At 33.4% G+C, this 13,653-nt stretch overlaps 1 protein-coding gene across 1 annotated transcript in view; it reads left to right on the forward strand.

The window, feature by feature from the left end:
* Window positions 1–13,653, forward strand: part of LOC108345550 (uncharacterized) — a 51,382-nt gene that overhangs the window by 13,503 nt on the left and 24,226 nt on the right. Inside the window, exons 10-31 of the mRNA XM_052875559.1 lie at window positions 105–206; window positions 506–586; window positions 688–740; window positions 4,044–4,113; window positions 4,267–4,330; window positions 6,790–6,938; window positions 7,033–7,160; window positions 7,577–7,634; window positions 7,785–7,882; window positions 7,986–8,073; window positions 8,217–8,282; window positions 8,362–8,421; window positions 9,573–9,656; window positions 10,004–10,190; window positions 10,400–10,443; window positions 10,526–10,657; window positions 10,737–10,868; window positions 10,954–11,006; window positions 11,086–11,134; window positions 12,529–12,587; window positions 13,082–13,221; window positions 13,297–13,466. Coding sequence (XP_052731519.1) covers window positions 105–206; window positions 506–586; window positions 688–740; window positions 4,044–4,113; window positions 4,267–4,330; window positions 6,790–6,938; window positions 7,033–7,160; window positions 7,577–7,634; window positions 7,785–7,882; window positions 7,986–8,073; window positions 8,217–8,282; window positions 8,362–8,421; window positions 9,573–9,656; window positions 10,004–10,190; window positions 10,400–10,443; window positions 10,526–10,657; window positions 10,737–10,868; window positions 10,954–11,006; window positions 11,086–11,134; window positions 12,529–12,587; window positions 13,082–13,221; window positions 13,297–13,466 — 2,067 coding nt within the window. The remainder of the gene's footprint in view (window positions 1–104; window positions 207–505; window positions 587–687; window positions 741–4,043; window positions 4,114–4,266; window positions 4,331–6,789; window positions 6,939–7,032; window positions 7,161–7,576; window positions 7,635–7,784; window positions 7,883–7,985; window positions 8,074–8,216; window positions 8,283–8,361; window positions 8,422–9,572; window positions 9,657–10,003; window positions 10,191–10,399; window positions 10,444–10,525; window positions 10,658–10,736; window positions 10,869–10,953; window positions 11,007–11,085; window positions 11,135–12,528; window positions 12,588–13,081; window positions 13,222–13,296; window positions 13,467–13,653) is intronic.

Raw genomic sequence — 13,653 nt, forward strand, 5'->3', positions numbered from 1 at the left:
GTGCCCTGAAACATGTATAATGATGTTGTCTAACTCATGAGATTCTTTCTCTGTTTTTGAACAGTAAAGTGATAATTTTTGTAATTCTTTAATGTGATAATTAGCTTGAAGGAGAAACTGGTGAACCTAGCTTTCGTCGTTTGGTCTTGCGTTCAGTTGCTCATATCATAAGACTTTATAGTTCTTCCCTTATAACTGAATGTGAGGTTAGTTTCTTATTTCCTTTTCCATCTAGCCACTCAGCTCATATCAATCAGGCTAAGGAAATTCGTATTGCAGATTTCCTTTTCGGGTTGAGTGAGAGGGATATATTTTGTATTTGTGATGTAATGTACAATGAACATAATGCTTGTGAAGAGTTTCTTCTCAACCGAGAGCTAATTCTTTGCTTGTAATCTAAGATACCACCCTTGTATTTTGCTGCCCTTTGGTATCAGTTCCTTTTATATATTTTGTCACATCTCAACAATATTGACAGATGATTACTTTTTCTTTTAATTATCAGGTTTTTCTCAGTATGTTGCTGAAGGTTACTTTTCTTGATTTGCCATTATGGCATCGCATTCTTGTTCTTGAGATTTTAAGGGTAATTTAGTTCTGTTGTATTATTCTTTTTAATTTTCTTTCACAAGTTTTTGATCTGATCAGTAAGTTTTTAACCTAACAACCAGACATGGTGGTTTCTAGGGGTTTTGTGTTGAGGCACGGACACTGCGGATTCTTTTCCAAAATTTTGATTTGTAAGTTCAATTTTCTTTTCTGAATTTAATGATATTGTTCATAGTTCTGGGAGAAACTGGTATATTGGTATTTCTTGTAATTATTGTTATGTAAGTTCGCTTATTTTTTTTCTCAATTTAATGATATCATGCTTAATAATTCTAGTTCTGTCTGGTTATTATGTGTCTTAGGAGTATTGTCAATAAAGCTTTTATCTTATAGCTTATTGGCCTCCATAAATGTTTTTAAAGAATTAGATGTATATAGAAGTTATTGGACGCAGGAAGTGATGTCGAAACCATGAATCAGGCAAGATGGATGAAAAAGAGGATTGCTTTGGGCGTGATATGCGATACAAAAGTAACCATTTGAAAAATTTACTGCACATTATATAAAACCTGCTATGATAAGTGGGACAAAAATCTGCAATACATTATGGGATAATGTTGGGGGATAAAGAGCCAACAAAAAGTAAGCTTAATGTTAGAGAAATGAGAATGTTAAGATGGGTGAGTTGGTACACTTGACAAGATAGGATTAGGAATACTATCATTAGACAAGACAAAATATCATCTTACACGGTTTTGAGCATGTGTATAGAGGACTTGTGGATACATTAATAAGGAAGGTTGACTAGATGATAGATTATCCAATGGTTAGAGGTAGAGGAAGACCAAAAAGAATATAAGTGAACAACAAACAATTATAGGTCAACATCAAATCATTGAAAGATTTATAACAAACAAGAATGCGAGCCTTGAGACATACACTGATGCTGATTATGCAGGTTTAGTTATGAATAGGAGGTCAATCACTGGATATTGCACCTTCTTTGGTGTAAACCTAGTAACTTGGAAAAGTAAAAAGCAGTTGTAGCTAGATCCACTGCCGATGCAAATTTCCGAGAAATGGCTCAAGGAATATATGAACTATTATGACGGAAGATTATACTAGAAGCCTTAAAGATAAAGTGGGATGAACCTATGAGGTTATATTGTGACAGTAAATCTGAAATCAGCATGAGGAACTAAACATATTGAAGTGGACAATCATTTGATCAAAGAAATGCTTGACAGTGTCTTGATTTGCACCCCATATGTGTCTATGCAAGGACTACTTGCATACGTACTCACCAAGGGGCTGAACAATAATAATTTTGAAAAATTATATCCAAAGCTGAAAATGGAGAACACTTATTCACTAGCTAGAGGGGAAGTGTTGAGATATTTTAGAATGTTTTAGATTTTATTCTATTAAGATATTTTAGGAAGTTTCAAATTTTATTCTTATTGGTTTTAATTTTGTATATTGGTTATACCTTGGTTTTATTACTAGCATATCAATCCACAATCTTAGGGATTTATTTCCTTGAAAAAGGTTGTGCTTGTCTCCTAATTTATCCAATGAATGTATGCATATATATCATATGTATATCATAAAGAATTATAAAGAAGACAAAGTTGTATTTTGATTCAATTCTTTTTGGAAAGAAGACTGAATATGTTTTCCTAATTGACATGACTCACAGTCTAGGCTTGGAGTTTACTAAGTTTTGGAAATCATCCTTTTTTAATTTTGATAAATGTGGATGATCCAAGCAATTTTGTAGAAGCTTAGGAGATAGGGATGCTTAACAAGACATTGACGGTCTAGTGCCCTATATTCATGTCTTTCACCAATCAATCGACCAAGACTATGCTTTTATATAACAAAAGAATTTCCATTGAAGGTTATATAAAACAAGTTAAAGATTTAGTTAATTGACTTAAGGAAATTAGGTTAAAAGTACAACTAAGGACAAAAAGAACATACTTTAGGTTCAAAGATGGAGAGAGGGGAATTCCTTGAGAAGTAACTTTGGATCCCTTGGCTGAAGTAATGTGACAAGGAAATGGAAGAAGATATTGAAACGTTACTAGAAATGTGAGCAGAAGCACCCTAGTCAAATTATCCATGGAATTTGACATTTCAAGGTTTTAGAGAAGCTAGCTTTTGACAAATTGAGATATTCTTGATATTCTTCATTAGAAAAATGTGATTCAACCTTATTAGATCGGAAGATGTTTGCTCTATTGCTAGGAAACTATATAAAAGAAGAAGCATTTATTTTTGAGCGTGGCCTATTCTCTTATGAAAGGAACATTGAGGAAGTTTGTATCCACTTTAAGAAAGAGAAGACATATTAAAGGAAGAATTTACCAACAATCAGAATTACAACAACAATCTACACTCCACAGCTAATGCCAACTATAAAAGATGACAAATAGTGGTGGAGGAAGAGTATGAGAGAGAGGAGCCTCTCAACCAAAGCTGAAACTGGAGAAACCATCGTCAAAACAAGGACAAGGAGGTCTGAGGAGCATTGTGGAGGAGACACAGAGTTGTTCCATTGACAAAGGTGGCCAGTGCTGGCTGACAGTTGTTGGCTGATGCTACAACCTCGTTTGGTACCATCTTAAGACCATAGATATGAGAAAAAGAGCTTAAGTGATTGCTTATCTATTATTTATAGAAGAAAATTACAACGCAAATATCTTGGTAGTTAATGCTAAAAGCTCATAATCACAATTTATAGAAGAAAATTACATCAGAATATCTAGGTAATTAATGCTAAAAGCTCATAATCACAATATATAGCAATTTTCCAATACAACTACTAACTACCTGCATTAAATACCTATTCTAACAACTACTTATGTATAATACATATTCTAACTAAGGTAATTAATTGCTGTTTTTGTTTTGTGTTTAACCTTTTGGTTATGTTTGCAATTAGTTTCTATCTTGAATGATATGTAGTACTTATGTCTAATGTAGAAATTATATTTAATTCTTTCAATGCTTGGGAATAATAAAGGATAACTAAGCTGTGATAATGGCCAAAGAAAAATAATGGCTCAGAACCCACATAATGACCAGAGAAATTATGCATTAAAAAATTTAAGTTATGTAACAGTAGAGAGAGAAAGCATTGTCTGAAAAGAAAACCATGAGTTAGGACATAATCATGATTATATTAAATCATGGCCCATGCTCAATACTATATTTTAGTAGTAATCAATATGGGCATCGGTAATATTAGTTGTGCTTTCTTACATGAGTTGTCCTAGCCACTTTGTCCAGTGCAAATGTTTTAAAGTTTAGTACTATATCCAAACCTTTTTAACTACTAATTGGGAATTGAGGAAGACATGTTTACCACATTTACCAAATTTATGATGAAGGGATTATACAAATTTTAGTGTAATAAAGATGCTTGAATTGCTAGAAAATAACTTAATGCAATATTAAGTATTCATTGTTGCTACCAATTGGCATCACAGGCACCCCAAGAATACAAATGTTGTGGAGGGCATGGTCAAAGCTCTTGCTAGGGTTGTTTCAAATGTACAGGTTTGATTTTAACTGCATATGCTTTTATTTATTTCTGACTTCTGATTGAGGTTTTTGGTCATGGTATAACATGGATATATTTGGTGTTGTATTTTTTTTTTTTTTTTTGAAAATAAAATTTATGATTAGAAGAAACTTTAAATGATTCTGTAGGTTCAAGAATCAAGCGAGGAGAGCTTGGCTGCTGTTGCTGGAATGTTTAGTAGCAAAGCTAAAGGTATTTTATTTTTTGTATTTAGTTGAACAAGAATAATTGTCACTTTTATCTCTTTTTTGAAGTCAATATTTGTTTTTTTTCCGTTTTTTACTAAAGAGTTTCATATTGCACTGAATAGGAAAGTCTGATACTAATTTTGTTGATAGTTTTATCCTGTTCTATCAATTTTGGTTGATACTTTGTTAATATCATTTCCTGCTTTCATAAAGTGCTTGTAAGATATTGTGCCAACTCTTAGATTTTTCTGCTCCTCGGGTTGTCTTTTATTTTAGGGTGTATTTTTCTTTTCCTTAACACATCTTAGCTGATAGCTCTTATTTCTTAGTGTTGTATATGTTCTTTTCTGTATATTTTATTGATTGGCATCTTCAAAGAGGATTCTCTTTCCTCTATCCTGTATTCTCTTTTTCCATTCCTTTGAATTCTTATTTTAATTTTGAAAACAATTACTTATTAGATTATGAGGAGAGAAAGCAAGATAAACAGATGAAATTAATGATTGAAGCGACTGGTTTATTTAACACTAGTCACATACAAAATCTCGAGTCTTATTAAGAGACTGAATATTTTACAAAAAATACACCACACAACCCAATACTGTACTGAAATTAAGGACAAAAAAGAACAGTTAATAACAATTACAGACCAACATAACCACCTAATAACTGGAAAATAACTGAATCTGAAACTGTACAGAATATTCAACATTTATACAAGACTGATATTACTCAAACTTTTGACACCTATTTGACTTAATGATTTTGGCATCTTATCTGATCGCCTTTAGGTGAGTTTAATTTGCTTGAGTAATTTTTGTATAAATGAAAACTTTCTATAAAAGAATAAATATATTAATAAAAAAATCCCCCTAAACAAAAGAGTTGAAACTTTTTTCTAGTTTCCTCAATCGATGCTGCACCAATCTCTCTTTGATATTACTCAATCGATGCTGCACCAATGTCTCTGGATTTCTTCTCCTTCCTCGTTGGATCTGCTACCGTGTACCTGCTATCTTGTACAAATCTTTCTTCTCTCTTTCCTTCATCATTAATAGAGTTTTCATCCCCTTCAAAACTTTTCCGTTTTTCTTTGAATGTCAAAGCACTCCTATGATATCTTGCAAACTATCTTTCGTGATGGCTATGTCCATCTTTACCTCCACCATTGCTTTATCTTAATCACTGACCCATCTCTCCAAAGCATTTACTCTATTCTCCATAATTCCCCTTTTCGTGGAATTGGTATGTTAGACCAAACTGTTATGTTCCTCGTTGAAAAGACCCAGACAAACAAGATCAAACACCAATTACACTGAATGTTCCTTGTGATAGTACTCTCACAATGAGTGCAAAATGAGAAACCAAGGTCTTTGTTTACAAAGGGTTGTGTTTCCATTCTCAAATGACAATTCCTTGTCAACCATCTCACAACTCGAAAGACTCCTCTACACAACAACCCCTCACCCTATATAATGACTTTCTCAGAAAGTGTCAATCGCTTTACACAAAAGGCCCCCTAACTACATTTTATTAATAAGTTTTCTTCTATAGTATACATTCCATTTCCTATCATTGTCTCTGTGCCTATTAGTTGTTCCTTTATTCATGTCTTTGTTGTTAGTGGTGGTTGTGTTGTAGACATTCTCTATTTTTTTTGGTGAACCTGTTTGGTGAATTCCACAACATATGTTGTGAGTGGTGAAACTTCATTATCCCAAATCACAAAATTAGAATCATTTAACCCTGGTCCTCCACCATCGATGTGGTCTTATCTTGATTGTCCCTTCAAAATCCTCTAAATGTATTGGCTTCAGTGCAAAGAATTCAGAACATCAAACTGGTGGGGACCTATCACATATGGAAGATCATTAGGGCCTAAAGGGTTGAATTGAATTTCATCTCAGATATTTAGTCTTATGATTTGAAGGGCATGGGTTTGAGCCTTGTCGGAACTAGATGCATGTGCTACATGCACGGATACTAGTGGTGACTTGTGATGGTTCGTGGTGATTCTGTTGGTGACTTAGTTGTAGGTGTTGTGATTGTTGGCGAGGGGTGCACCTTCTAGTGTAAAACTAGCTTTAGAGGGTGGTAGTGGTCAATAACAACAACTATTTACATGGCAGGGGAAACAGAGCTCCCAAGATTGGGAACTCTAATACAAACTTAAACTATGTAAGGAAATAAAGAATTATTGTATTGTAACAATCAAACTCTCTAAAATAAGAAAATAAAAATATGGTGAAATGAAATGGAAGGTTCTAAAGATAATTTTCTCCTTAGTTACTATGGGGAAATTTAATATATTTTTATCACAATAATCATCTATTGAAAAGTGTTGTCTTTACATAATCCTTGTGGTTATTTTGAGTATAGTAGTGATATGGGTCAGAAGTGTATTTGAATGGAGTTTGGATAATGATGTTTTAGCTCATGAGTGACATGTTTTTACTCTGGCAGGTATTGAGTGGAGTCTAGATAATGATGCATCGAATGCTGCTGTTTTGGTTGCCAGTGAAGCACATGCCATAACTTTGGCAGTTGAAGGCCTGTTAGGAGTTGTCTTCACTGTTGCAACTTTAACAGACGAAGCCATAGATGTTGGAGAGGTATTCTCTATACTTTCTGCTGTTTTTACTTTTCCATATTGTTTTTTTTCTGAGATATGCTACTCGATGACCTACTTCTTCTATGTCCATCCAGATTGAGTCTCCTAGATGTGATAATGATCCACCTGTGAAATGGTCTGGCAAAACTACAGTTCTCTGTATCTCAATGGTTGACTCACTGTGGTTGACAATACTTGATGCATTATCCCTTATTTTATCAAGGTTTGTTTTTTAGCATACACAAAAGAATGACACTGGTTGAAAGATGTTGCACCATTCATTAACCTAGTCATAGCATTTAACATCTATGGACATTTTGATTAAGTAATCATGTTGATCTTGCATGCAAAATTTTAGAACAATGCAAAATGAATAAGCATGATTAGTGTTATTTTAGAATCGAGTCATAGAGCTAAAGCACCTAAGCTTCTTTCTGATTCATATCAAATTTTAAATTTGAACATGGTCAGATCTTGATAATCTGCTGGATTTTTGGAGTAATTTTATCATATAAAACGTAGTTTAGTGCTCTGAGATATTTTTGTACCATCCTGGTTACAATTAATCTTAATTAACCACATATTGTTTGTTATGATTTCAATATATTTCTTAACATTTGACTTGAGGTTAATTTGAAGGTCACATGGAGAGGCCATTGTTTTAGAAATATTAAAGGGATACCAGGCATTTACTCAAGTAAGTCAGTTCTGCCTTGAAATATATATATATATATATATATATATATATATATATATATATATATATATATATTAACTTTATTCTATTTACATGACATCTGGAATCAACTTTGAACTTAAAATGATATTGGATTGAAAACTTTCGCAGGCTTGTGGTATTCTGCGAGCTGTAGAACCTTTAAACTCCTTTCTTGCATCCCTTTGCAAATTTACAATCAATTTTCCTGTTGAAACAGAAAGAAAGAGGTAAATGTTTTAAATCTGTTATTAGTAGTTTTTGTTTCTTTTATTATGGTGCTTTAATTCAAGCTTACAGTACTGAGATTTTAGCTTAAATTTGAGATTTTAGTAGTGCTTTGCCGTCTCCTGTATCAAAACGGTCAGAACTATCACTTGATCAGAGAGATAATGTTGTGCTTACTCCTAAGAATGTGCAGGTGGTCCTTCTGGTTCTTTGAATAACAATTTGTACTTTTCCCCATTTGTCTTTAGTTTGGTTTTTTAACTGTTCATTTTCTTAGTTTGTATTTTTGATTGTCATTACCACTAATATTTCATCCACACTGGTCACATGAACTAGGCCTTGAGAACTCTTTTCAACATTGCTCATCGGCTGCATAATGTTCTGGGCCCATCCTGGGTCTTGGTATGTTATTTTTCTGCTGTTTTCTTTTATGTACATTCCTACCCCAATCTGAGTGAATGGTCATCATGAATACCTGTAGGTGTTAGAAACTCTGGCAGCTTTAGATCGGGCAATTCATTCTCCACATGCCTCTACTCAGGTAATTATTTCTGTTTTCTTCTATTATTTAGTGATAAATTTCTTGCAATGTATGTATAGAAATCGTGAATTAGGTTAAGTTTGGGATACAAGTCAAAATCATTTTGGGCCCTCCTCCAAAAAGGTTAAGCTTTTTATGTACTAATTGGTTCTTGAGTTTTTTTATTTTACTCAAGTGGTTATTAGGAGTTTGATTTTCACTTCTCTTTACTGGCTACCGTTATTGAATCTAAATTTTTGCAATGAGCACAAGTGGGTGTTGTTTTTTCCTTTCTTTGGTGCACACATATTAGTTATATTTTCTTCCATTCAGTTGCTTACCAATATGGCTTTTGATGTTTCTTTTTGCATTTCATGTTCTTTGTTTTGGAGGGTATCTTATCCTTTCTTGCTCTTGGATTAGGGATTTCTCCATCTTCACTGAAATCTCTACTTCCTTAGGAGTTTGTGTGATGACAATACCCAATAGTGAATCACTTTTGAAATCTTGCTTCTACTTCTAGAGGAGCACCACAAACACTAGGATCCTTTTCATTTGGTTTTTACTTCAATAGAGTGTGAATTCTTGATAGCTCTGGTGAACATTCACGGAAATCCTTTCTTCACATTCCAACCCTCTTTAAAAGTACAGTAAATTGCTCCTTCTGGAACTCCCTCCAAGATCTCATTAAAACCTTATTCTGATGATTTTCTGCAAATTGGGAGAGCTATAGGCAACAAAACTCAACTTCAGGGGTTTTGTACAACAGATGACGGGATAGCTCTATATTAATATGTTGTGTAATCTATTATGTGGATTGTCGAAGAAGCTTTTCTTCTAACAAGTAATAACTCTTTTTAGGTCGTGATTTTCCCTTTTGCTTCTCTAGTGCTTGGTTAACGGTCTCTGTAATGGGTTGTTTAGCAAATAATACGTAAGTGATTACAAAGCTTTATTGTCTGTCTTGTTTGTTTGATTTTTCCGTTTCCTTTTTGTGCATCTGCAATGAGGATTCTTTTCTTTTGGTACTCTATTCTTATTTCTAGTATGACTTTTTTTTTTTCCAAAATGTTTATAAAATTAAATTTTATATGCTTCATAGTTTTGTTGGAAATTTCTTTTGGGTGAGTCTTATGTGAAATTTACAAAGTACATGACCATTAATTCTGCAGGAGGTCTCCACCCCTGTAAAGTTGTCAAGAGAGTTGTCTACACAATACAGTGACTTCAATATACTCTCGTCTTTGAACTCTCAGGTGAATAAACCTATTTTATCTCTTTGGAAGTCAACACAAAAGATGACTTTCAGCTGCTACACTCAATTTAGGATGAGCTTGGACATCACTATAATTGTCCTAATGACAATCCTTTCCAAAATATATTTTCTTTTTTATAAATCTTTTATCTTGGAAATTCTTTTCCATGTCCAATGATGAGAATGCAAGCTTGATTTTATTGCTATCTAAGCTTTGATTCTCTTTCATTCTGTATATTTTTTGTTTTTATTAGTGCCTAAAGTGTTTATTTTTTTTCTTTCTAATTTTTTTGTTAGGAATGTATATAAGCCAGTTGATCTAACCTGTTATTATTTTCTGTTTGAAAGCTCTTTGAGAGCTCTGCTCTGATGCATATATCTGCTGTGAAGTCTCTCCTCAGTGCATTGTGTCAACTTTCACATCAGTGCATGTCAGGTACTTCAAGCAGTTCGGGACCAACAACTAGTCAAAAAATTGGAAGCATCAGCTTTTCAGTGGAAAGAATGATATCCATCCTTGTGAATAATGTTCACAGTATGTAAACCATAACTCTAAACATGATAGTAATTCTTGTATGCTAGATGTTATTCAATTGTTCATTCTATGTTGTATTTTTCCTAAGTAGATACTTGAGTTGTGATATTTAAGTTCTATTCACTAATTTTGGATTTTGTGAATATTCATTTTTGATTTTGTTGTCAAGTGAAGGTATTTTAATTTTATATTGTCCTTTTTATCCACAGGAGTTGAACCATTTTGGGATCAAGTAACTTCTCACTTTCTTGAGGTCTCTTTTTCTCACTGTTTCTTTGGTGTGGCAATGGTAGTTTCATTTTCATCTCACTTGATATTTTGATATGCTCTTTCAGCTAGCTGATAATTCTAATCCACATTTGAAAAACATGGCACTTGATGCACTTGATCAATCTATATCTGCTGTCTTGGGTTCGGATAGGTTCCAAGACTACAAACAATCCAAGTCTCTTGAAACATCACAGGAAGTTAGACCTTCTACCATTTTTATTGACAGCGACCCATAATTTATTAAAAGATGACTTAATGTGTGTCCACAATATGCAGATGGAAGTCAATGTGGACAAGTTGAGGTCTCTTGAATGTTCAGTCATATCTCCCCTAAAGGTTCTTTATTTTTCTACGCAAAGTGTAGATGTTCGTGTTGGATCTTTGAAAATTCTTTTGCATGTCTTGGAGGTAACACTATTGCTAGTTGGTCAAGTTTTATTGTTATTTTCTCAATGTTTGTTTACATGATACTAATTTATACAAATTCTTTCAGAGGTATGGAGAGAAACTTCATTATAGCTGGCCTAATATACTTGAAATGTTGAGGTTGGCCTTCTTCTGCCCTTAATGTACCTCTCTATTGGTAATCCTCTGCTTAATCAATGTACCACTGTGTTAATGTAAGGTATGTAGCAGATGTTGTGGAGAAGGATCTTGTTACTCTTGGCTTCCAGGTATACTGATTTAGTTTGCAGCATTTATTGCTCAACGGGGCTATTGGTATATTGAGTTGACTATTAGTACTTCTCTTGTTACTTCTGATCATGATTCTGGAAAGTACACATTATTAAATAGTGACAAGACATAACTAAGTGTTGGCTATACTGCTTGTCTGTCTAGGCTCTCTAGTTCCATTTAGTCTTGCAATTTGCCTCCAAATTTTCTCTCTAAACTTGTGAGCATTTTATTTATAATTTTTTTCTATTTAGTTTTCATTTTTTAAGGAATTATTCTAATAGTGTTTAGATTAAAAATTTTATACCTTCCATTTATTTTCCTCTTTCACTTTTTGATAAAAATAGACAAGCAAAAACATGACAGCACATATTTATATCCCTCTTGGATGGCAACCCAATATGTGTCATTCATCTGCAGCACATCATATAAGAATTAAAGATCAAGAAAGTACGTCAAAAAGTAGGGAGACCAAACCATACATGCTTCCTATGTAAGAAACCTATACCTATGCAATTGGAAGCTATGTTTCGGCATACCTTATGTTTTCTACTTCACAAACCTCCTTGATTTCACAAAATTCTGTTTTTTGAGAGTTGCATTCGTTTTATAAAATTCCAGTATGAGGCACAGTTTGTTGGCATTTTGAAAATAATGGATGTACTACATTTAGTTTTTGATTTTTAATCTATGGCTACACATAACTCAGGCAAGTTGAATTTATTTAAACTACTAAAAAGGGGTTATGAATTCTACATCTAAAACAAAAAATATCATCATATAAGTTCTTCCTTGATTTGTGTCTGTGATGGATTTCTTCCTGTGTATTTATTTACAAATATTAGCAGATAAGCATATTGTTATTTTCTTTTGGAGACTTTGAGCCTTTTTCCCCTGTATCTCCTTTGCACCAAACTTCTATGCACTTTTGGTTCATCTTTACTTTTTGGAACTATTACATAAAAATTGTGGACACTGACATCATTATCATGATTTTTTTGTTATATATGGCATTTTCAAGGCATGGATTTAATATTCATATCCTATATATGGAGCCTTCAAATCATGAATCTAATCTGCCATTTGATCAATGTATGCCTTCTAAGTGTTTGATATGTTTCAGTTCTTGTTACGTTTTAATCTACAAAATGCAGTAATGATTTCCAATATCAATTATTATGAATTTATTCCACAACAATCATGTTGATTTAATTATAGTTTTGAATCTCATCTTTATATGCTTCATGCTTATTTTAAGTTTTCTGTAAGACATGCTATAGCTTCACATTTGATCTAGTGATCATATACTCTCTTTTTAAGAAAGGTTTTAGTGTTATTCTTTCTCTGTAACATTATCATATGTACTAATTTTCCTGATTTTGTTTCTTTCTAGAACCTAAGAGTGATAATGAACGATGGACTGTCCACCTTACCTACAGACTGCCTTCAAGTGTGAGATCCCCTTGTTCCAATTTACCTATATGCATACTGCATGCATGTGTATATATGATTTCTTTTATTTTCTTTATTTTTGGATTTTATAGCTGGCTGCAATCCGTGGAAAAAATTAGATTTGGTGTTACTTATTGAATGTTGTTGTCGAGATCTCACGATGACAAAATAAACATGACTAAATGATGCTTATAAAGGCTTTGAGCAATCCTCATCTTTGAATTTGGAATTGAGTTAGGCCTAGGCCAAATTTAAGACAGTATCCTAGCTTATCATAGATATTGGCCCCTCATGATTTTTGTAGTGGAAACCTGCACCATACGGATGTTAAATCCTGGGTATGAGGAATGTGTGTGGAATTAAGCCTAGCTCAAATTTGAGTAGCATCAATGTTCACATACTAGGATGCATACACTTGTACACAAAAATTCACATATATTTGCTCCCAGTCTGGTTCCTTCTGTCGTTTAATATGTGTTAAACATATATTACAGGTGTGTTGATGTGACTGGAGCATACAGTGCTCAGAAGACCGAGTTGAACATAAGCTTGACAGCAGTGGGACTTCTGTGGACTATGACTGATTTCATTGCAAAGGGTCTTGTCAATGGACCTATTGAAGGAAAGGAAACAGGTTCGTATTTTGTTTTCAAGCCTTCTGTTTTTAACTTTTAGATGTTCTGAAATTATACCAACTCTTCTATTTCAGGTGTTAATTCCATAGTGAAGCAGATAGACAATGAAAAGACAGAGGATGGAATACATATTTCTAATATTGCGAGAGACAAGGCTTCTTCTATAGATGGTGTTGATTTTGAGAAGCTTCTATTCTCTGTTTTCTCCTTACTTCAAAACCTTGGGGCAGATGAGAGACCAGAGGTACAATTTATAAATTTCTAATCTTGTTTCTCTTTTAAATTTTCTACTTTTTTTTTCTACCCAAACGACCTCATGAAACACATCTTATGTGCTAAGATGGATATCCCTATCGCCAATTTTCTATCTAGCTATTAACAGAGAAAAAGAGTAAAAGCTCTTTTTTCTAAACTGAGTGGTCTCTGCCACA

The sequence above is a fragment of the Vigna angularis genome, chromosome 3 (assembly GCF_016808095.1).
Source record: "Vigna angularis cultivar LongXiaoDou No.4 chromosome 3, ASM1680809v1, whole genome shotgun sequence".
Taxonomy (NCBI): Eukaryota; Viridiplantae; Streptophyta; class Magnoliopsida; order Fabales; family Fabaceae; genus Vigna; species Vigna angularis.